The following is a 24,817-nucleotide window of genomic DNA, read 5'->3' on the forward strand; positions in this document are numbered from 1 at the left end:
GTTTTTTCGTGTCCTTGCCCTGAACCCCGACGTCAAGCAGTCGTTGTTTCCAGGTGGCTTGCCGGTTGTTTGGAGGCTCCCACGTTGCAAGCTTGCAAGTGGGCGGCCGGCCGCCTTAAATAGCCCTCCTCCAGAAGAATGGTCCACATGTTCTCTTCCAGCAGGATCTGGACGCTGACTGGGAGCCTCTCTCTAGGCTGTTCTTTCTGCCAAAGGAGGATTTTTCTGCCCAAATGTATACATGCAGCTGCCTACGACATTTTGTTCCATTGCACACTTTCTGTCAATCCTATCAACTTCATTTGACGTCTCAAAGATCACTGTGTCTGATACATTGAACTGAAACGATTCCTCAAGGAAAATCCTGCAAATGAGCTGGGCTGCCCAAACCTTTGCGTACGTGACGAAACAAAGGCAACAAACGGTGTGTGTGTGTGTGTGTGTGTGTGTGTGTGTGTGTGTGTTTGTGTGTGTGTGTGTGTGTGTGTGTGTGCGTGCGTGCGTGCGTGTGTGTGTGTGTGTGTGTGTGTGTGTGTGTGTGTGTTTGTGTCATGATCTCGGCGGACGCATGAGTCCCGTGGCGAGCAAGCATGAGAATGGAGATTTGCAATCCATCACTTTGCCAACAGCAGTCAGGAAGATGATGCAACCTTGCCACGGGTGGCTGGAGGGGGGTCGAGGGAAGTCGAGGGCTTCAGCTTTGCCTTTGTCCTCTGATGCAAAGGGACAGGGCCGCCCGTCAAAGGTGCGGACCGCGGGCCGGATCACAAAGCGAGCCGTTGGTTTGAAGGCTTTCAATTCTGACAATGTTGCTCACTCTGGAGCGAAAAGGACGTTCCGTCTTTATGAGTGCGATTCCAAACGTTGACGTCGCAATATTCTAATATGTATACATGACATAACATATAAAATACTCTCATATGTATACATAACATATATATCTAATATATACATATATACATTTTATACTATACATTAAATGTATATGTACATGTACACACACATATATATATGTATCATACATGTATAAATATACATATATACATATATCTCTTTCTTTTCATGTATTTATTTCTTTAGAATCCACTTCAAAGAATGCGTGTCAATACTAATTTTATGTTACGCAACCTCTGCACAAACTATAACAAAGTCAAGCATGATTTTTTTTCAGATCGATGAAAAATGGAAAAGAATTGACAAAATGAAATATATATACGTGTGTGTGTGTGTGTGTGTGTGTATTTCTTTTTTTTTTTTTAAGCCACTTGAAAGAAGGCGTGCCAATACCGACTTTATCTTATGCAACCGATGGACGAACTATAAGAAACGAAACTCAAGCATGATTTCTTTTTCTTTCAGATCCGTGAGAAGACAGGTACTTTATTGTGATGATTTTAAGCCGACTCCAAAACAAGCGTGGCGCGCCATTTCGCACATTTGGCTGACTCATTTGCCTGTTTGTCTTGAACTATCTGACTGATGGCGGACGCCAGTCATAAAGTTGGGCGCCTGGCAACAACTTGCAAGCCTTCACAGACGCTTTGACATCAAGCTAAGCGCGCGTGGGCTCCGCGTGTCAAAGCGGCGTGACGTCACGCACGTTGCGGCTAGTAGGGAGCGCTCGCGTCCGATCGTCACTTGATTCGCTCGTCGAGTCGGAACAGCAGCAGCAGCAGCAGCAGCAGCAGCCAGCCAGCCAGCCAGCCATTAACTTGCCAACCAACCAACCAACCAACCAACCAACCAACCAACCAACCAACCAACCAACCAACCAACCAACCAACCAACCAACCAACCAACCAACCAACCAACCAACCAACCAACCAACCAACCAACCAACCAACCAACCAAGCCAGCCACCCACCAGTCTCTCTCTCTGTCTCTCTGTCTCTCTCTCTCTCCTCGTCAGAATGAAGCTCGTGACCATCATCTTGCTCCTCTGCGTCCACTCGGCAGGTAGGAAAAGCGTTCGCACACCTTGTGCTCCGCTGTCAGTGGAATCAAGTTGGTCAAAAGCGCCAAGCAATAAAGACAATCCAAAGGACTGCAGCCAATCAATGAATTGTCATCAAAGCGCAAAGCGATGTTGACTCGAAAAAGGGCCACTTTGTTGTTGTTGTTGTTGTGGCGCTTGCAATGTCTTCTTCACCCTTCATTTTGGGAATTTGGACGTCGTCCATTGGCAAAATGGCTCGCCGAAAGCAAAGTGCGCAAATGACAAAGCTCATTGCTAAAATGTGTTTGTAGGGTTATTATTTGGCGCCTTGATTTGAATTTGAAGTAGCTTTCTGGCTGTACAATCCTTGGTGTCCTTTTACACCGTGGGAGTAAGAGCATGCGCTGGCTGGCCACCTCTGCTTTTCCAGATCCGACACCATGCAACGGCAAGGCGGGTGAGGTGGTGTTCTGCGATGCGGACGTCAAACTCAAACTGGACACTTCAGCTCAAGACAAGGTCACATGGAAGTTCAACGGCAAGGATCTCCCAGATGGAGTGACACACCCTGACGTGGCTAATAATAAAGACCTGGAAATATCCACCCTGGCAGCAGCGAACACTGGGTTTTACAAGGCCACCTACACATCCACGGTCGAGAAGTTCACCATCATTGTTGGTGCCGGTGAGTTGCACGACCATTTGATTTTGTGAGCAAATTGAGATGGAAAAGAGCCAGTCACATCCATCTGCGTGTGTACTTTGTGATTTGGCCGCCTGCGCTTGGAGGTGAATAACTCTATACAACTCTTTTGGGCTTTTTCAGAAACCTGCACCGCAGGGCAGACGTGCAACGTCATAGTGGGTGGCTCCATCAAGCTGGACGGAGAGACAGGTGTCACCTGGTACTTTACGGCACCTTCTGAGTCTGAAAGCCAAATCGAGGACAATAAACCTAATGATCCACCCAAGTTCACCACCGGCAAGAAAGAGTTGGGCCTCTTCGACCTGAGAAAAACTCATAGCGGGAAGTACACGGCCAAGAAACAGGGCAGCGCCGAATTCCCCAAAGAGTTTCCAGTCGCAGTCCGAGGTAAGTTTGGCGTCGCGTCTCTGGCGCTCCTTTCGCTTGGCTACCACCACGCGGCCGTTTGAAGTTTCGATCAAAGTAGCCGCTCAAACAATCCCGACGACGGGCTCGTCGCGGCAGGCGGCGCACGTTGAAAAAAAGCGCTGCTGCTATTTTGTTGTCCGTGAACTGTCTTACTTGATCCATGCACTTTTTCAAACCCTTGTTAAAAACGTCAAACTTTTGTTTCCCAACAGCTCATGTCTCCAAAGCCCAAGTCAAAATCCCGACGGGCAAAGCTCGCGTGTGTCCAAACGACAAGGTGATCTTTGAGTGCACGGTCACCGGTGATGCAAAATCCTACTCTTGGACCAAGGACAACAAGCCAAAAGATGGGACCACCAGCAAGTTGACCATCCAGAATGCGACATCTGAGGACTCCGGTAACTATGTTTGCAAGGTCACGGGCTTCCTTGATGAATCTGCTACTAGCCCCGGCGTAACTCTCATCGTCCAAGGTGAGCACGCCGCCATTTCTTGGGTTGACGTGTTAGGGGGGGGCTTGGAAAGCACCATCCCATTGAATTTGCTCACCCCTTGCAGCCCAACCCTGTGTCGTCGGCGAGGACCACGGCGACAACAAGGGTAGCGGAGGTGAGTTCTGGCATGTCTGTCAGTGGAGCAAGCCCCGCCACCGCCAATGTTTGCCATCTTTGCTCTAGGTCCGGGCCCAACCTCTCTCCCAGGAAGGGGCCCCCAGGGCGCGTCCACCTCCGTCGCTCTGCTGCTGATAAGCGTCCTCGTTGAGCTCTACGTGATGATGCTGTAGACCCGGCGGCCGCCGGGTGAGTTGCCATTTTTTTGCTTTGTTCTTGCTCCAAAACAACCGGCTGTTTGTATGCTTTTCCTCAGACGAGAGATCCTGGAGGCGACGACGTCGACGTGCGAGTGGCGCGCCCTTCCATTTTTCTTTTTTCATGTATTTGTTCAGCAATCCAAATATTCATTCGTTCATTCAGCAATTGCCAAAAAAAAGCACGGAAAGCCGATGGGGAGAAGCGGGAAGGCGGCGGCGGCGGCGGCGGCGGCGTTGACGGCGGCACGAGACCCTGGGCCAATGGAAAGCCTCCATCATCTGGCGTTCATCTGGCGCGAGGGAGGGCAACAACTCGTGACGCCTGAGCGGTTGGCCTTTGACTTGTTTGCAGCGGGAAAGCGCTTTTTTTTTGCTCTTATTCAATGTTCCACTCCATTTATGATATGAGGTTCTTTACAATTGATTGCATAGGTTGGCAAACGTTTTGCTGGGATGCTCTGGAAGGAAGGTGGTGAATTTGATGGTGCAACCTTTTTGTTTTGTCTTCTACTTATTGCAATTTTTTTCGACTTGAACTTTAGCAAGTTCAAACGTTTTGTGGAAGGAAGGTGGTGAATTTGATGGTGCAACTTTGCTTTCAACCAACGCTTTGGAAGAGCTCGCTTGAATTTGATGGCGTTTGCTTTGCTTGCAGCGCATTGGAAGGGATTGCTCGAATTTGATGGTGCAACTTTGCATTGGTGTCATGTATTATTATTGAGTCGGAACCACAATAAAGTCTTCATCCCACTTGGTGGTGGTGTCTGATGTCAATCGCATGCGTGCGCGCGGCGCCGTCTTGTGGGCCAATTGCGGGACATCAAAGATGGCAGAGATGGAATGGCCCGCCGCGATGGATGTAACGTTCTTGCGTGCAGTTTTTCATTTTTGTTTCCAAATGACTTTTTAAAGACAGGTGGGATTTTTGTATCACACGTGCCTGCATGCACTTCTCCCCAAAATTGACTTTTTGACTTTCTTGCATGCTCTTTTAAGTCGGGCCTTTTTTTTTGTTGTTGTTGCCAAAAGACAGGTGGAAATTTTTGTATCAAACATTCTTGCATGCATTTTTCAGGCAAATTGAGACTTATTTTCTTTTTGATGAAAGATAGGTGGGATTTCTGTATCAAACTTTCTTGTATGCACTTTTCAATCAAATTGAAGGGACTTTTTTTTCAAAAAGACAGGTGGGAATTTGTATTAATCTTTCCTGCGCGCACTTTTCAATCAACTTGAAGAGACTTTATTTTTTCTTTATTGCCAAAAGACAGGTGGGATTTCTGTATCAAACTTTCTTGCATGCATTTTTCAATCAAATTGAGACTATTTGTTTTCCGCCTGCTCCACACATCATATTTATATATATTTGTTTCAGCCACTGACTGACTGACTGACTGACTGACTGACTGACTGACTGACTGACTGACTGACTGACTGACTGACTGACTGACTGACTCACTCACTCACTCACTCACTCACTCACTCACTCACTCACTCACTCACTCACTCACTCACTCACTCACTCACTCACTCACTCACTCACTCACTCACTCACTCACTCACTCACTCACTCACTCACTCACTCACTCACTCGTGATGGCAAAATTCTGTGAGAATTTCAGGTATTCTCATCATGTGCTACTTGAATTGTTTCAATTTTTCCTCACACGATAGCTCATAATTTCAAACACTCAAACTGTTATTGCAGTAAATTTTAATGAATGGTCTCGTACTTTTGTCTTATTACTTTGCATCTGTGCCGTACAAAAAAATTCCCATATTCATTCAAATAATATGAATTAAATAAAGGGCAGGTGGGGAAACAGCTTTGAAATTCGGTGGTCAGCATTTGTCCACCAGATGGCGGCTCTCCGAATCAAAATGCTGCTATACAATTTCGAAGAAGCAAATTCCAACATGGTGACGCCGGAGGAGTTTTTCTTCTCCATTTGTTTTACGCAGGAGAAGGTATTCATTATGTTTTTACGTAAGCTCAATTCCGCGGCCAACTCGTGTTTTGAATAGTTGCTAACGTGCATTCTGCCTTCCATTGGCATTTAAAAACAATCAGATTATTACTTCGAAACCTAAAGTTAGCAAAAGAAAGAGACCTAAATTAATCCTGAATTTTGCCACTTCTTATCAATATCTCTTGGAACGCTTAAAAAAGACAAGCTCGATGCAGAATGGATCTAAAAAAAAAAAGGTTCCATAGTATAACCACTAGGGAGCACTATGACTTCATTTTGAAGTTGAAATCTCATTATTAGTATTATTTCTTTTATTTTTAAACGATTTCTTAAAGCCCTCGTTTTTCTGTCTTTTTCTTGGCTTGTCAATGTCACCTTTCCCACTAAGAAGCCTGGAAGCTCCGCAGAATTCATAAACAAGAACAAGACCAGGAAATCTAAGATGGACACAAAAAGGTACAATACACTCTTCTGCACAAGCGAGTGTGTGTGTGTGTGCCTGATATGAGTAATGCGCAACCACAAAGTGTGTGTGTGCAACATGCAAGCATAAATAAACACACAACTGATATCAATACAAACACGCACAAAATGGACACTAACACATGAATATGCGCGCCTACGACACACAGAACACAATCACAAATTGCACGTTCACACAAAGACACACTCATATAAACATAACGATTGTTAACAGGTGACACAAACACATTTGCCACATTCATACAAATTACACAATAGCAAACAACATCTGTTTTATTTATTTTATTTTTAGAGTGTGCTAAAATGTATCCTTGGTGTTAAGGCGCGGTTGGCTGTTGAAGCATCCATTGAGGTTTACGCATAAGGGAATGTTCTTGTAGCCGTTGTGCAACACGCCGCCCACTTTGCGTCGTAGGCCCCGGTGGGCACATCAGCGAGCAGAAGCTATCTGACGTGACGTCGCGGCCGCCATTCAGCCCGCCGCTCACAATTCATGATGCTACCTCGGATGGCACACGGCATACACAAAGGGTTATTCTCAACCCTAACTGCTGGGGGACCACTGGAAGCCAGCCGCTTCTCTGAATCCATCATCCAATTTCCAGAATGATTGGTGCATTTTACTCAGGTTGAATTGGCCAGATGCTAATAATGGTGACATTTCCCATCAATTTGAATGTGTCATATGATGATGACAAAGGGGTTATTTCTAAATGTACAGTTTTTTTTATTTGCTCCAATTTTGAATCCATTGATTGACACTAATTAGTTAGCACTAAGCTAACCTGATCTCTTGTTCGGCATCCAAGTTGACAAACATTTTTTTGTGCTAGGACAGCGCGTGAGGCCAACAGTGAAATAACGACAAAAGTGTCGATACAATGCTTGGCTACAGGCTTTATTGGCTGATTGTTTTAATTCGGTGCGCATTATCCAGGGCAAAATAGTACCTTAACAGAGCACACTCTCACAACACCACACATTCGGAGAAGTGTCACCATCCAAACATTCCTCCTTGGTGAAAGTACACAGACAAGTATTCTGTGACCCAATGCGACAGGAATTTGAAAATTCTGATTGGGCCAATATGCGAATCAGTGCCGATTTTGTGTACAGGACAAGTTAAAGCGGTGTCGTACTCGCAAAGGAATCTTGTTGTCGTTAGTCGTATATGTTTGCGGTGGTTGGTTCAAGGTAAGCTTTTGTGTTTGTGTCCGCTGTAAAACCCACCCGCGCTTATGTAAAGCAGGCTCGGGCCTCCGGCGGCGTTGAGGGTGAGTACGCTTAATGCGGAGTGACAGTCGCTAAAACCAATAGGCCGCCTTTCCTGTGGCGCCGGCGTGCACACGGCTGCGCATGCCAGCCGGGTACTAAATATGTTGACGCCGTGTCGCTCGCCGCTAGCTTGTCTCTCAAAAAAAAAAATAAAAAAATAGAAAATGTTGCTTTTTGTCTGGGGGCTGCCCATAGGCTATGCGACAACACAGACCAACATATTTAGCATTTTAAGTGTAGTGGTTATTCTTTTGTTTCGATCATGTATTTTGTTAGCTAAATGCTTCCTCCAGATCGACATTTTAGACAGAATCATATTTTGATAGTTAACTAATCACACATTTGAGTTGTTTACTTGTATGTAGATTGTGGACTATGTCTTGTCACCGTGGGATAGTGGGGAACGTAATTTCGATTTCTTTGTGTGTCTTGGCATGTGAAGATATTGACAATAAAGCAGACTTTGACTTTTTGACTTTGACATTTAATAAATATCTTACCAGCAATTGTGTGTCCACTTTGCAGTTTGTTAGTTGTAATTGTGTCTTTTCCATTCGTGATTTTCCTTCAGCTCGTGATTGGCTGAGCTTACTGGACTAGTGACTACTAGTTTACATTTGCTTGTGGCCTTTGTTTCCAGTAGGAGGCGCTGTAAGGTGTCAGTGGTGACCTCATGAACATCAAATGAGAGCCAACCGGCGAAATTGGCGGGCGTGACGTTTGACATTTGCACTCACTCAAACATGACCAATTTTTTTTTTCTTTTTTGGGGAGGTTTGTTTGCGCTCGAGGTTGTCTTGGCGCCACGCTTGAAAAGCGTAGACCTTCTCCACAGTGACACGTTGAGTCGTCAGTCGGTGGTGAACTTTGCCCGCAGGGTCGCTGGCGTCACACTCTCCTCCATTTTGTTCGCACCATTGAAATCATTGCTTGCTTTTCTTATTTACATGCCATGCATGGTGTGGATGAGGAATGAGGTTATTATGGGATGTGTGTGATGTTATTCAATCGGTATTTTTTGTGTTTTGTTTTGGTGCTGTTTTTTTGTTGAGTTCGTCTTTTAGTGTTTTGCGCTGTTTTGGGATATTTGTGTTGTCCGTTCTGGTATCTTTCTTTCTTTTGTCTGACAGCTTGTATGCTTTGGGTTGGTTTGAATGTGTCGTTTTTTGTCCATTTTTTTATTTTTTATTTGATGTTTTCTCAATGTCTTTAAATGTGTTTTTATTGTTTTATTATGTTTTTGGTTTGAGTGTTTTGATGGTGCTATTTGTATATTTGCTGACACTGTTGGTGTTCTTGTCTGCGTTTCTGTTGTTGCTTTCTGTTTGTCCAGTCTCACAAAGTCAAAGTCAGCTTTATTGTCAATTTCTCCACATGCCAAAGACACACAAAGAAACCGAAATTTCGTTCCCCCCTATCCCACGGTGACAAGACATGGCCCACAATAGACAATCAAGTAAACAACAGCGTGCTGAATAAATAATGAATAAATAACACAACAAATAAATAAATAAGAGGAGCAAAAAGGAGCAAGTGAGCGTACAGCAGACATTCTAGAAAAATAGCGCAACAGTGCCGCACGCTACACAGAAGGGGGTAGCGAGTTCAGGGTCCTAACAGCCTGGAGAAAGGAGCTATTGGCGAGTCTGGTGGTGCGGGAGCGCAGGCTCCTGTACCTCTTCCCAGAGGGCAGAAGGTCAAACAAAGAGTGAGCCGGGTGACTCACATCACTCGCAATCGAGGTTGCCAGTCTTTGTTGTATTTGTGTACTTTGTTGAGTAAAAATTGGAAATGGGCACACACTTGTAGGTAAATTTGCGGTCCTTGCCGGCATGCCAGCGGGTGTGGGACACCGCAAGCCATCGTGGGAAATGCTGAAGCTCCCAGAGCATCTGTCGAAGGTGCAATTGCCTGTTGTCGGCAACTTCTTGCCAATGCTAAACAAAGGCTTTCTTTGTTTGGAGACATCAACAAACAAAACTTGCATTTTATTTGTTTGTGCATATACGGTAGTGCTTTGAAATATGACTTTTGTCTGACTTCTAAAATCTATTCTGGGACCACTGCAAGTGGAAACGTCATTAATGTGTCCCAGCAACTGCCAAAAAATGGTAATTTTTGTAATACTAAATTGTATAATCGTATCGCATAATGGCATAATGAAATACCAAGTCAAGATATAGACAATTTGTGTGTCAAGATTTAATGCAACAATTTGTTTTCCATTATGCGGTTCTTTTTAATGTGTTGGTTTTGGCCTTGAGGGGGCTGTACTGTAATACATTAATATGTCATCTTTTATAAAAGTAAATGCTGTAACATTTATAATAGAAAATCAGGAATCTAATTCTGTGATTATTGTAGTATCGTGTGTGTATCGCCACCATTTGTACCTAACCCTAACCTCAACTTTCAATGCTAACCATTAGCCTGTGCGTAGGGATTAATAGTATTATTTGTATTAAGTTCATTTGAATTTCCTGTGTCAAGCCAAAAATTGGTCGAATGTCAGTTCGTATGTCAAAACCTCGTCAATTGAGTGTACGAGCCAGTGGGATACTTTTGGTGCGTAGCATTGCGAGTATTGCGTTGTGGTTGTTAACGATATGAGTGAACGCGAGTATTCATTAGCTCATCATTAGCATTAGCTCATCATCAAACACTGGATGAGATGGAAATCGGTAGGTTTTGCGTGAGTGAGTGAGTGAGTGAGTGAGTGAGTGAGTGAGTGAGTGAGTGAGTGAGTGAGTGAGTGAGTGAGTGAGTGAGTGAGTGAGTGAGTGAGTGAGTGAGTGAGTGAGTGAGTGAGTGAGTGGACCGGACGTGCGTCTGTCACACTGGAAGTGAGTTCTCTTGTCTTCACAGCAAAACCTTAAAGGTCACAGACTTCACTGATGACATCGACCTGACATGCATGCACATTCACACTCACCGTGATGTCACTTCCTCAGGCCTTCAGAGGGAGGACTATAAAAAAAAAGGGACTATGGTCCAAAAGAAGTAGGGTGAGGAAGCAAAGGGCGACATCATTGAGAGGGTTTGCCGGAAGGGTGAGGGAAGAAGTTTGGGCTTGAGTGTGTCAAAAACTGAAACGGGTGAGGAGCAGTCCCAATTGTCTTGTCATCTCTGTCCATCTGTCTGCATGTCTCTCCATATCTGTCTTTCCATCCATGCATCTGTATTCCTTATGTTGAATAATTCCAAGCTGAGTAATAGACACCACATTGCATCTTGTGGTGGCTTCAGATATTCACATCAGAATAAAAGCGCCAAAGCGCACATTCACCACTGGCCAACGGTTTCCCACGTGTTTCCATCACGATTATTCTCATTTTAAGGTCGTCATTATCAAAATAATTATTCGCCACTTCATAAGATGCCCAATGAAAAAAAAAAGAGATTGCTGAAATATTTATGTCGGATCAACACAGCAACCTACGTGTGTGTCTGTGTGTGTGTCGTGTGTCTGTGTCTGTGCTCGCGTGCTCTCGTGCAAGCGTGTGTGTACATGCTCGTATATGGAATTCATGTTGAGGTTTCTGTGCATTGATATGTGAGTGTGAGAGACTTGGTGATGGAGAGAAAGAGATGAGGTGATGTCAGATGCTTGAGTTGTAAGTGCTGTCACTTCAAAATGGCGACCATGCGTGCCTCTCCTTGCTCGTTTCCGAGGGCATCTTAGGAGCTTATAATAACACTTATTTTATTTTACGTCTTGCCCAAATGTAGCGAATAAAAAAAAGTGTTCCCCTTACAAGTCCAGGTTTAGCAGTGCAATTCCAGAAAAGTCCTTCTCGCTTTCCTCCCGCAAGCACTCGCTGCCTCGGGCCAGGCGGCCTCCACTCGTCTAATTGCCGCGCGCATGTTCGCGTGCGCGGCTGCTGCAGTTCTATCGATAAAAAGTGCTCAACGGCCCTGGCGATGGATAGAGGCCTTCCTTCGTCTATTTTCTCTGTCGCTCACTTAGTCTTTCTCGTTCTCGCCCTACCACATCTATTTTCATCTTTTTTTCTCACTTCATCTCTCTCTCATTCTCTTTCCCCTTTGCCCCCCTTTCATTTTTTCTTTCTTTAGCATTCCCCTTCTCTCAACTGACTGTCATCCTCTCTGTTTCCCCATCTCCTCCTTCCCTTCTTTTCTCCCGAGCTTTCATTTTTCCTCCTCTCACCATTCCCTCTCTGTGTCTCCTCACTTCATTTTTTTCTCACTCGTCTCTCTTTTTTTTCCCCTCTGTCCTCCCTTATTTTTCCTCACCAAACTCGCTCCCTTGCTACCCCCCTCTCCATCTCACCTTTTCTCTCTCTTTCTCTCATCACCTCTCTGCTGCTCTCGCCCCCGTCCCTCACCTTTCTTTTCTCTCTCTCTCTCTCTCTCTCTCTCTCTCTCTCTCTCTCTCTCTCTCTCTCTCTCTCTCTCTCTCTCTCTCTCTCTCTCTTTCTCCCCCCTTAACTTACACTCTGCCACACATCACCTTCTCCTCGCTCTCCTTCTGCGCTCTCTTTCTGCTGCCCCCCCTCACACTCTTACTTCATCTGTCTGCCTCTCCTTCCGTCTCCCTCCATCTCTGTCCAGCATCCTCTCTCTCCCATGGTTTTGTTCTCCTTTTTGGCTCCTGTCTCTCTCTTCACCTGACCCTTGCTCTCCCCCCTTCTCAGGCTTTCTGTCTTCCCCTCTTTCTCTCCCTCTTTCTCTCTCATCTGACCCCCCCAGCCCCATCAGTGAGATGGATGCTGAAGATGCTGATGGATATTCGGCGTATGATTGATGGAGCAGTCGTCCCCTCAGAGATGTTCATCTGCTCCGCGGCTCCATCATCACTCAGCCTGACTGCTCCCCCCCCCCCCCCCTCTTTCCTCCTAAATTCTTCTTCCCCCCACCGATAGGAAGCTTTGCCTGCAAAAGTGCAAACCTTGCCATTGTCTTCTTCTACGAGTGCCACCTCACCATGGCCGGTTGCCGCGGTAACCGTCCCACTCCTCCAGCCTCTTTCGTCTGTCTTTGAGTGACAAACCCGAAAAAAAAAAACTTGGTAAAAGGACAGACGGACAGACAGCAACCGCGGGCTGGAAAAAGGCCCGTCAGTCAAAATCATGTGAGCTTGACAATCTGCCCTCTGTCACTTTGATTGACGGCTTGAAAAGGTCATCGCTTGCGGAGTGCGTCGGCGCGACTCCGCTGATGAGTGCATGACACCCGTGGTGCACGCATGTAGCGTGTTTGCGTGACAGGGAGGAAATGAAGAGCAGTGTGACAAAATGAAAAGGTGAAAGAGAAACTGGTAGTTGTGAGTCTGTTGAAGGGAGATTGTTGTTCACGCAGGTTTTTCAGTCATGGCTGTCGCGGGTAGATTGTCAGTCGTAGAAACCAGGGCTGTGGACTCGGACTCGGTCATTTTTGCCGGACTCGGACTCGGTGCTGATTTTGACCGAGTCCACCGAGTCCCGACAATAAAAAAAATATGTTCAATTTTATTTTCCTCATGCTGCTGAGAATGCGCGTAGGACTACTGTCCACAGCCCTGCTTACGATCAATGCGGCCACGTTGAGTTGCACTTAGGCTAATGTTTACATTATGTACCAATGTCAAGGACGATTAAATCCCCCAGCTTATATCATTGATGTGTTTCAATAGTTGTGGGGTCGTCACTAATTATTTGTGTTTAGATAAATGTCTGAGCTATAATGGTGTAATTAATGGTTAAAAAATATGATCTTACATGTCCTGTATTTCACAATGGTTATTTAATTGGGCGAGAGTGTGTGTTTTCAAGCGTTTTGCCTCATTCCAATGGCACTCAGGGCTAAGGGTGGGCTTCAATGACTATTTTTGTAAAGCTACGCATTTAATACCATGTCAAATAATATATTCGAGTGTAGGTTATGTTCCAATGTATCCACTTCTATCGGTTAAATTGTCAACCGACATGACGACGCCATGAGTGATCTACGTTATGAACTGGCACAACTCCGGTAGGGCAGGGAAAATGTTATCCATCCGACGTCCGATTGGAACGTCGCCTCACTTTTACGTCCGCGCTCTCAGCAAGGGATCCTGTATAAGCCGAATCAGCCAGTGTGAAAGCAGTTGCGTTCGTTCTGGTAGATTTGGATCTAAATTAGCCTTGAATAAAGACTAAGCAGTCACATGAATCAACAGAAAAAATGGACAGCCGGACTCGGACTCGGTGGTCAAGAGGCCGGACTCGGTGCAAAAATCCGACCGAGTCCACAGCCCTGGTAGAAACTAGATTTTGCGTTGATTGTTGTCCATTAGTAATTATAAAGACTGCTGTGATTGTCGTGCAGTTGTGGTAGACCTTGCGTTGAGTGCTTACATGGTTAAAACAACAACAATTCACAAGTGAGATTTTCAGTTAGTGCCCCGCCGTCTGTGCTGCCAGAAGGTGAAGCACATGCGGTTGCAGCGAGGTTAGCGAGGGACGAGCCAAGACACGAGGGAGCGCGTCGCGTGTCCAAGGCCCAAAACGGATGCATTGCCCAAGTGGAGCTGACAACACTCATCAGGTCGCTTTAGCAGTTGAGGGGGGGGCTGCGTACCTCAACGCACGTCGGCTTCACCGCCTCCGCGTTTGCTCACTATTTGTCTCCTGCAGGCGGGAAATGCCTCCGCCGTGTCCTCATCAAACATTCAAGCGTCAATGCTGCTGCGTGCTGGTGTGAAATTCCAACCCCCTCTTACGCCGCCGCCTTCGTGAGGCACCGAGTTGCGACTTGCACTCATCAGATCAGTCGGAATTTCTTTCCCTCACAATGGACGGGACAAGTGGAGAGTCACCGTCTTAACCTTGAGTTAACTGTCGTAACTCGGTCGTGTAACGCGGTTAAAGAAATCGTTAACAGTTCGCCACGGTAACAAGACTTGCGAGAGAGTTGAGCCTGGTAATACTTGCTGATCAGAAAACAATTAACAAGATGCCTTGCCGATCAATTTCCATCTGCTGAGCTGCAGACTGTCCCTGTGCGCACGGACACACACGCATACACTCAATCGAAGTTTGGAAGCAGCTCAGACGAGTAAATTGGAAAAATAAATTTGCCAGCCGGCTGAGCAATGAATTAGCGTTGGCCGTGAATCCAGCACGAGATGAAGAACAGAAGACCGCCGCGAGGATGACGACGGAGAAAAAGACAAGCGCGCCTTATCGATTGCAGGGGAAGCTGGCCGACGCATGGCCACTTTTCGATCTCAACATACTACGTGACACGCTAATGGATTTAGCTCACATGGTCACTCCATCCCTCCATTAATTACTGCGCTGACCAAACGTTCCGATGAAAAACCCGTGAACCTATTTTGTGACGTTGAGCTCTTGGACGTTGAACTGGGGCGATTCATCGATCCGATGTCACGCATTGACGTTACGATAGAACGTCTTGCTGTCATGACACACTGATGTCACGATATGAAGCCTTAACGCTTCCTTATGTCATGATGGATATCAGACTGCAGGGATGGACAACTTAAATAATGGAGGGGGCTTCATTTTTTTTATCTCATGAGTGCTACTGGGGAGCCCGAAAGGACCACACACACACTTGCTAACCAGATGTATGACACAAATGCATCTATGCAGAATGTTCCTATTTTATTTAACCAATCCACAGTACACTCTTTTAATATAGTTCACATATTCAATATCCAGTCAGTGCAAAGTGCAAAATTTCGGTACAAGAGCAGCAAAACCATGTCTGCCATCTCCTGGTGAATAGTGATATTACAACGTAAAATTAAATTAGATGAAGCGTGTTTAGAATTGAGAGCGAGATTTTGGGCTGTAATGTCACGCGGCGATGTCACTGCAACGTTGTGTCAGTTCAAGATCAAATGATGATGTCCTATCCTGCTATGGGTTAGGGTTTAGGGTTAGGGTTAGGGTTACACCGACCGCTATGTCAACACACTGTGTTTCACGATAATGTGGCGCTCTTACGCGATGCCCTGCTGTAGTTGGACAATGAGCTTTATTTCAATGATGTCACAATATCAAGTCATTTGGACCAAAATAAAGAAAAACAAGCATTTGCCGGGGTCACTGGGATTGCCCTGCTGGCGGAGCCTGCAATATGTTGGAGGGATGTTTGGACAAAAGCGGCGACCGAGGCGGCGAGCTGCCAGTGTCACGCCGCAGCTGCACCCACGCCACGCCACGTCACGCCACGCGCCGCCGCATCCACCCCGGCTTTGTTTCCATTCGGCTAAAGCGGTTGTGACAGGTTAAATGGCGAGAGGCTTGGTGCGTGCTGCTCAACGCCCTTTTTCGACTGCAAAACGACTTCTCGCTCGCTCGCACTGAAGCGGCGTGTACGTGAGTGCGTGAATGACCTGTGCTGGTAGTTGAAGGTCGGCGCCAGCTCATGACAAATGTTGACAAATGACAAGCAAGAAAGGGCACATTTAGAACACAAAAGCGTCTTTTGAGCTCCACGTGCTTGTCTGTCCATTGCCCAACCATAAGAAGATGCCGCTGAAAGCACACAGGCGCGTGTACGCACACATTTAGGGTACACACGCCGAGCCAAAATGTGGCTCCACTTAAATGAGCCGTTAAAAAGAGTTTCTGGTCTTTGACTTGTTTTTTTTTTTTTTTTTTAACCTCGGCATTCATTTTTTCATTTTGTTGTGGTTATTACATTTATTTATTGTGTGAAGAAGACTGGTGGCCTTCACAGATTCTTCTGCTGTCCCTGTTTTATTCCTCACACTTTTTTGGCGTTCTTTAACATCAACATTCTTCAATCGAATCTCACTGTTCCAACGTATTCCAGAAATTCACTCTAGTGGGGCTTGCATTTTATTTCATCCCGCAAATTTGCGGTTTCCTCAATGGCACATTCAACATTTCTCATTTACATGGTTCCCATTTGAAATTCTCAGCATTCAGCTCATTCAAATCACCTTGAGAATCATTTTCAACATGCCAAACATGACCACGCACTCACAATGTTACATCTTCCCCTTTAAAAGACCCGCACAATTTTAATGATTTGTTATTTATTTTATATAAGGCAGTTCTTTTGTTCAGACAACTCAAAATTTTCGATGTTACCTGCTTGACAGTTTCGACTGGCTCCAGTCTTATTATTTATTTTGTTGAACTCCTTATTTCTACACATTTTTTTTCACAGTTTCAAACCATTCCAACTTGAAACTGTACAGCCTACAAATTCCAAAAACGGACCAAAAGATTTTCCTCATGGAGATACCTACAAAATATTTATATTATTCATCATTTGTCTTATGTAATTTCTACATTTTTGACGGATTCAAACCGTTTCAACTTTAATAAGTTCAGCTCATTCCCAGTCATTCCATGTCATTCAAAACATTTCACAAGTTTTCATTCAGCCTCTTAGCCTCCACATGCAATTTGTTCAGAAATTGCATTCCTAGTAATGTTAATGCTATTCATTTGATTATAAAAGATGATTTGATTTAGTTTCATTTTATCTAGTCATCTTCATGAAAGCTTCTTTTTTTGTATTGACTTGATCATTTGTCTTGGATTTGTATTTATTCTCTATTTGGCCCACTACACAATACAAATGAAAACATTTTACAAACAACAAACATAGGCACACACTTTTCAACTTTTTAACACTTTTGAAACATCACAAGAACATACGATTGTTGCATTTGTACACCCAAGAAAGCTGCACAGGCACATACCCGAGACGCACGATTCCCTTGGTCAATTTGCAAACGTCAAACTACGCTTAACTACCTTGGTAACCGACACGGGCACAACTAACTAGCCGATTACGACTGTTCTTGTGTTTTTGGCCAGGCTCAAGATGGCCGCCAGAATTCAAAAGGCTCAAGTTGACGTGTTGAAAGAGAAAGTGAGCGAAGCGCCGCCGCCGCCGCTGCTGTGGTTTGTGCACGCGTCGCATTGCGGAGACTCTTACATTGATTTGTGGACGACCACACGCCGCTGATACGTCAGTCGAAGTGGGAGGGGCGAACGAGTTGGGGTGGGGGGACGAGGAGGTTCACCTTGACGACGTCCCATCCGAAATGCGTCTCGTCGTCGTCGTTTGAGACAAAAGTGATGGACGGCAGGAGAGTGGGAAGGAGGCGGTCACGTGCTCGTCGTAAACACGCCAGGCGAGGCAGGAGGCTGGGAAGGGAGGGGGGGGCTGCAATCAGCAGTAAAAGCTTGACGGCGGCCAAGGGGAGGGGGGCGGTGGAGGTGCTCTGTGATTCCATATTCCAAATGCATCCCGTCCGCATTTCGCCTTGAAATTCCTCCCCCAACATCTGCAACGTCCTCACGTCGATGCTGCTGCCGCAATCACGCAGGAAGTGGAGGCATGGCAAACAGGAAGTACTTCCTCCATGTTCATGTATGGCAGAAGTGAAAGTAACAGCTTGAGTTAGGTGCTCAGTCATCAAATGTAATCAAAGGGATATGTGATTCATCTGCCGTGCCCCGCAGATCAATAACGTTGATCCGAGATCAATACAGTCGAAAAAATAGCTCTTATTAGACATTCTTATGTGCATGCGGTGGTTCGACACCCATTTGTGAATAAGAATGCAAATACGATTGTTTATGGGTGAGGAGTGGATGCAGGTGCGGGAGGGATCGAACTTGCGGCCCATAGTGATGCCGAACGCCTGCCTGGCTGCCGTGTCAATCATTCATGAGTCTCATCAATCTGGACGACACGCTTAACCTATTCATGAGCGCCGCATCTCCTGATCGAGTGGCTTCGTGAAGTCATCGAATGATTCCATTAAAGCATGTCACAGTGCTACTTTGACTCAGAAATGTAATGAGTTCGGAGATTCTTTTTGTTACTTGACTTGAAACAAAAAACGAAAACAGTCCTCTGCTGCGCAGTCTCTGGGATTGTATGTTGGAGTTGGTGGAGGACATAAATCTTCCAAGTCCTGGCTGGCGTACGTAAACAAGAGTAGAAATGTTCTGTCGCCAAGCATCGCTAAAGGCTTCAACTCCTATCTTAAACTAGGCGAGCTTTGTTGTCGTCTGTAGCAGCATTGATGCTATCTTTGCTAACGGCTAAGCGGTGTTAGAGAGAGCGTTCGTGTTTTATCGACTAGAGCGCATAAACACGTTTGTCCTTGAATCTCATGAATAAACAAACACTGTTTTTGTATTCAAGTGGACTCACACTCAGGCAACTACACGTTAAACACCGCAGGACTAAGCTGTCAAAGGCTATTGGATGCAATCACACGCACGCACGCACGCACGCAAACTAGCAGACGATCACGTGTCCTCAAGTAAAAACCGACTGGCTGGCAAGGATGTGGCAAAACCACAGTGCATTGAAAATGGTGATGTCGCCATGTCACTTTCATACAATTGGTTGAATAAAAGTAATGACATTTTTCTTGGTCAAATTGATCCCTTTCTAATCTTGTTTCTTCACATTTTAATCCAGCAATTTCTCTTAGCATGCTAACTTGGGGGTTTCCATCAACGATGTGATGCTTATAGCCATTTGGGATGTACGTATTAGCACGCTAACTTAGCTTGCTAGAAGCATCATCTCAGCAAAGCACATGTATTACTCAAGTGTGTGTGTTTGTGTGTGTGGGTGACACTCGTGTGAGCCGACAGTCAGGGTTGCGGGGTCAGCGTGGTGAGCCAAGTGTGGACGTGATGGATGGATCCGGGTCGTGACAAGAAATTGAAAAAAGATCAAGTTCAGCGTCTACCTCACCTCAGCTCTCTCCGTACTTTGTCACCCGAATGTGTGTGTGTGTGTGTGTGTGTGTGTTGATTTTAAGATGATCCCCTGATCGACTGTGTTGGAATCTTCTGCAATTAAGTGTGTGTGTGTGTTGTTTGCGTGCGTGCGTGCGTGCTCTACGACTACTCCTGCCATTACAGGACATCAACCTACCCAGAATTCAATTGCTAGTACCACCTCTGGACATCAATCTGCCTTCAACACTAAACAGTATTGCCATTACGTGCCAGCAGTCTACCCACAACATAATCACTATAAATCAATAGGATCATCAATTCCAATAATATTGGAATAGGTACGGCCTTAGAATAATGTCATGATTGTTGATTTTGTTTTTTTTTTGTTTTTGTGATAATCAAAGAGGGGAAAAAATCCATTCAAATTGGAAATCAGCTGTTCGGGGGAAAGGCCATAATGCCTCATCCTATCTAACAACAAAGTTTAATTTTGAGTCAAACTTAAAAGTGGCTTCTAGCTAACAACGGGTGCATACAAACAGACACACAAACACACAAACAGACAACACATCCCCTGGAACTCTGCTGACGTGTTTCCTGGTGTCACTACAGTTTTATTTAGGTGATAAGTACTTAGTGGGAGTGTGTGTGTGTGTGTGTTTATGTGTGTACCTGTAATTTGCTGCGACAGAGCAGCCTGGCAGCATGTTGAGCGCCACGTAAACGAGGGCGAAGGAGGGAAGAGGCGCCCACTTGGCGTTAAGGCGCATCACGTGCACGCGCCTCGCTGCCTCCATTGTCACTTCACTTTGCCGACCAACACGTCAGCGCCAAGGACAAGCACAGCACACATGCACATAAGCAAACATTTGCACCTATACAGCTAAGTCGCGAGAAAGGTCACAAAACTCAAGAGTCCTCTACGGCCGTAACGCCGAGATGACCTGCGACCTGCACGGCGGAGATTCACACCATCGTATTCACATATTCCACGTGATGCTATCCAAATTAAGATCAATGAGAAGGACATCAACCTGTTCCGAACCGATGACTACATTTCAAATCAGCCTTATTAGTCAAACATTCTTTCCATGCGCACCATTTGAATTACTTCTGGATTTGCTGTCAAATTGCGACCCATATTTCACATTATCTCACTAAAATTCATCGACTTGTCCATTTTGAGTTTGTCGCCGCCTTGTCGTGTTTGACTGTTTATCCTCGAGAATTCCTACACTTAAATACACTCTTACTTTGGGGAAGCATTTCATCCTGTTTGAGGAAAAAAAAAAAAAAAAACACTCCCTCTTTACGCTCGTGTGTGTTATGATGCGTATGTGACGTGATTTATCTTAATGCGGCGGCGGTGAGCATGCGGCGCACGTCTCAGCCCGTTGCGCTCGTCATTTCTTCTCCGTATTTCGAAGATAAGCAAGGAGAGAAAGAGAGATGGCGCTCTATCGCTCAGCAGCGGCTGCTAACAAAACAAAGCAATTCCTCGCCACTGAGGCGGGGGCAGAACAATCTATCAGCCATCCCCTTCACGAGAGCAAGGTGAGACAATGAGCAGGAAGCTTCTGTTTACTGATGAAGCTGCAGACAGGCGGAAAACAGCAGAAACAATTTAACTACTAGCTCAAATATCTCTTGGACATTCTGGTGGACTGCTATCGTGAATCATTGCAAAAACGAAACGTGATTGGCCTGCCGCTTAGTCAGTGTTATCACGCATGTTATCGAAAGACGATGCCCTCGATGACTTAAATGACGACCAAGCGTGACTCAGCACGCTTTTCTTCATTTTCTTCATCCACAATTGGAAACGCGTGACCCCCGTTAGCATGTTTAGTAGTCGGCTTGTGGCTTCATTGTGATCTTGAACTCCAAACCATGAAATGGAGTACCTCATGGTAGCGTAGTGGACACTCTCTTGTAGAACATTTGCACCACAAGTGTCCAAACTTTAACCATTAGCAGCAAGCTGTTCATGTTTTTGCGACCTGCAGGTTTATCCTATATTGGATCGTAAAAAAAGCGGTCGCAGACAAACAAACAATCACAGTCACACCTAAGGAGATATACACAATCAAAATAAAACGTGTGGATATTTCACATTATTATATTTCAGCTGTTATTTAGGCACAAGTGGACTTTCAACACATTTAACAACAAAACAGGTATTTTGGGAGCTCAGTTGACAAACAATATTTTAGCATGATCACAGAACAAAAGATTGCACCTTTTTGGTTTTAGTGAGTTTGGAGTTGTGTGACGTTCAACCCTAAATCAGTCACAACAGATTGCATCGCCCAGTGCACGTCGACATCAAAATGGCGGCCATGCCGACGCGGCTGTCTGGATGGTGCCGCAGTCTAACGGCATTGAGATTTAAAAGCGGCTGCTGCCTGTGCAGGATTTTCTAATTAGAGCCGGCGACTTGGCTTCAGCTTCGCCTCGCAATAAATCATTGAGCCTCTCAGGTGCAAACCCCCTCAACCCCCCCCCCCCTCCCCCCTTACCCAATCCTCAGTCTTTGTCCCCTCCCCTTTCCACTATCAGCACGCCACCGGTGTTCCCCTGGTGTTTCACTCCAGCAGGAAGCCAGTGAGAGCACGACATACATTTACCGTCATTACTTCTAAAGAACAGACTTTGGAAGCGTTTATATTTTTATTCCATCCGATCCGAGCGCCACCATGTCCCCCTGACATCAGTTTGGGTCCTCGCAGGGTGAATCGCCGATGAGTCAATCAATCCACCGTGCAGAGGATCACAGTGGATTACGATGGATCATGTGGGATTACATAGCATTGTTTTGGATCACAACGACCCGAGTCATAAAGACGATAGAATCACAGTAGCCGCAAGTGGATTACTCTCTATTATTTCGAATCAGGTTTAGTAGAGCAGAGCAGACCTAAGCACTCTTAACTAGATCTTAATCGATCTACAGTATGTAATCATCAGCATTCAGTGGATGGATCAAAGCAAGAAAACGCCTGACTTGACAAAATAAATGAAAACATCTCACAGATTGATCCCACAGTGTTTGTCCTTCAGTCTGTCTGCTTTTCTGTCTCTATGTGTCCTGATAGTTACTGCTTGTCTAGATATACCGCGGCATAGACTGCCGAGCAGTCCATTACTTGACTTTGGACTTTGGGATCTTCACGATGCCATGTTGATGTGTGTACATTTGATTGCTTTGTGAAGTTGTTTAGCAGTTAGCGTGATTAGCCTTGGACTTTGGGATCTTCACGATGCCATGTTGATGTGTGTACATTTGATTGCTTTGGGAAGTTGTTTAGCAGTTAGCATGATTAGCCTTGTGATGCAAAAGGAAAAGTCTGATGGTGTCTGCGTGTTCTCCTTGATGCGGGGGAGAGGTTGCCATCAGCGGGATCAAGTATTGATTTCTTTGACCAGGTCAACGCCAAAGTGAAGAGATCGATTGGCCACAAAAATCTGCATTCCGCTGACTGGTTGCCAGCTTTGTGGGATGGACCACGCACCGCCGGACTCAATAGAAGTGAATATCTTTGTCTTCTAAATTATCTTGGACCGCATCCTTTATCAAAATATCTGTCACTTCCGAGGACAAAAACATATTTCTTTCCATCCACAGTTCAAAAATTTGAAATTGCAAGAAAAATTATTTGTTTATGGCTCGGGAGCTAGTATCTAAGAGAAGTCATTCATCGTATTGGTTTGGAAACTTTTACTTCCAGGAAGTACCAAGACCTGAAAGGGGAGCTCAGGGGCTATCTTTGGGACGCGCTATTTTTAGAACTGGCCTGAGCCAGAGGATCTGTTCGATGGCAGCCCAGTGGAAACATCACATTTGGAACATAGACATCAAATTTGCAGAGACCCGGCTTGAGCGCTAAATCATACATCAAGTTTGCTGCCGTAGTTGAGTGCCAAAGTGGAAATGTGAAGATGGAGAGATGTCTCGTGCATTTGCTACCTGGAGATCAGAATCAGACTCGTATTTATTGGTTATCTTTAAACATACACAAAAAGCTTGTAGATCAGCTTCCTCATCTTTACTTGAGAAAAACCTGAGTGGCTCAGGCCTTCTCTGCTGTGTCGTTCTGTAAAGTTCAGTCCATTGACTTGCATTGGCCAATATGACACACCCGTTATGGCGGACGCAACAACGTGGAGGCGGAGTCTATTCACATTTGAAGTCTATGGTTTGGAATCCCTGAAAGCAGATACCTCTTTCTCCTCCTCTTTCTCCTCCTCGCCAAGATGCCGCCGACCCGTTGAGCGTTTACCATCTGGTCCCCGCACACCCGGACACATCGCCAGCGAACAGCACGTTGGCTCCGCCCATCACACGTCCACGTGACACACATTTGTGGTTCCTGCAGGCATTAGCTTTTTCCACGCCGCCGCTTCATTTGCATTTCAAAGCCAGCGGCGGGGGGACTCCCTCGGGCAGCTGCGTCGACCAAAACGGGACAAACGAGGACGCTGTCAAGCTAATTGGCTAACGTATCGTTTATCAGCGTCACATTTGTCTCCTTGTATGTTTCGCCCTTGCCTTCGCAGCTGTCGTCCTCAGACTTGACTCAGCATCCCGGCTATCTGCCGAGGTCGCTGCAAGTTGACACTCGGCTGTGATTGGCTGGCGCCCTTGATTGACATTACCCAAGTTTTCCAAATGTCCCCTTCTTTCAACTCTTTCTTCTCATTTTGTCTTTTTTTTTTCCGCAATTCCGCTATTGTGAGCACCCACAATGAATGATGATGGGCAGAAGCAGACAGCCTCAAGCCCAGTACCTAGGCCTCTGACCATGACTAGGATCAGGACTAAGACCTTAAGACGAAAACAAGGATCGGATCTACAAGTAGATTCCAGTACAGGATCAGGCTGAGGTCACAAATGGAACTGGGAAGAAGATGAGGACTAATATCAAGACCAGAATTAAGACAAGAACAAAAAACGAGGTCAGGGTTGAAACTAGGATCTGACTATGAATCAAAAATAGGGCTAGGTCTGTAGTCGCTTAAGATCCAGGACTCGGACCAGTAACAAGATGAGAATCAAACTAGGTCGAAGACGGTAATTTAGCTGATTTGTTTTGTTAGACTATTACAATTCTGATGTCTGTTTATTGATGGAAGCTCCATAGGTTGAATCTTGTTTGTTGTTTTCTGCTGCACCACAAGAACCTTGGTGGATAGATGGGATCATTTATCAAGTGGATGAGAAAGAATTCTCAGCAAGAAAAAAAATACTCTTGCAATTATGCAAAAGGACTTTGAATAATTCACACATTTTAATGTTGTAAAAAGACGCCTTGTGGCTCTTTAACACCAGGAAGCTAATGAACGTGTTAACCGCATAGCTTGGCCCTAAGAGACAAAAAGACATAAAAAGTTAACACATCAGTCAACAACTTTTTTAAAAATCTTTTTTATTGATTAAAGCATTATTGTTTATTAACATCTGCGAAAATGGTGCAGGAAGACAATCTAGCATGAGGGAGGGGCTAAAAGGAAGTAGGAATTGGAACTTAC

The 24,817-nt window shown here is 45.3% G+C and overlaps 2 protein-coding genes across 2 annotated transcripts in view; both read left to right on the forward strand.

Moving 5' to 3' along the window:
- Positions 1-1,291: 1,291 nt before the first annotated feature.
- Positions 1,292-4,611, forward strand: LOC148403747 (uncharacterized). Its single transcript, XM_088387413.1, has 7 exons — positions 1,292-1,956; positions 2,367-2,621; positions 2,763-3,029; positions 3,263-3,523; positions 3,609-3,659; positions 3,728-3,850; positions 3,918-4,611. The coding sequence occupies exons 1-6, from the start codon at positions 1,911-1,913 to the stop codon at positions 3,832-3,834; spliced, it is 987 nt and encodes a 328-aa protein (XP_088243539.1). The 5' UTR covers positions 1,292-1,910; the 3' UTR covers positions 3,835-3,850; positions 3,918-4,611.
- A 1,134-nt stretch (positions 4,612-5,745) lies between these two features.
- Positions 5,746-24,817, forward strand: part of glra1 (glycine receptor, alpha 1) — a 69,834-nt gene continuing 50,762 nt past the window's right edge. The window contains exons 1-2 of the mRNA XM_088382791.1: positions 5,746-5,829; positions 6,220-6,287. The gene's annotated coding sequence lies outside the window, so the exon portion shown is untranslated. The remainder of the gene's footprint in view (positions 5,830-6,219; positions 6,288-24,817) is intronic.

This window comes from Syngnathus floridae, chromosome 1, assembly GCF_059516105.1.
Source record: "Syngnathus floridae isolate MCC-2025c chromosome 1, RoL_Sflo_1.0, whole genome shotgun sequence".
NCBI lineage: Eukaryota > Metazoa > Chordata > Actinopteri > Syngnathiformes > Syngnathidae > Syngnathus > Syngnathus floridae.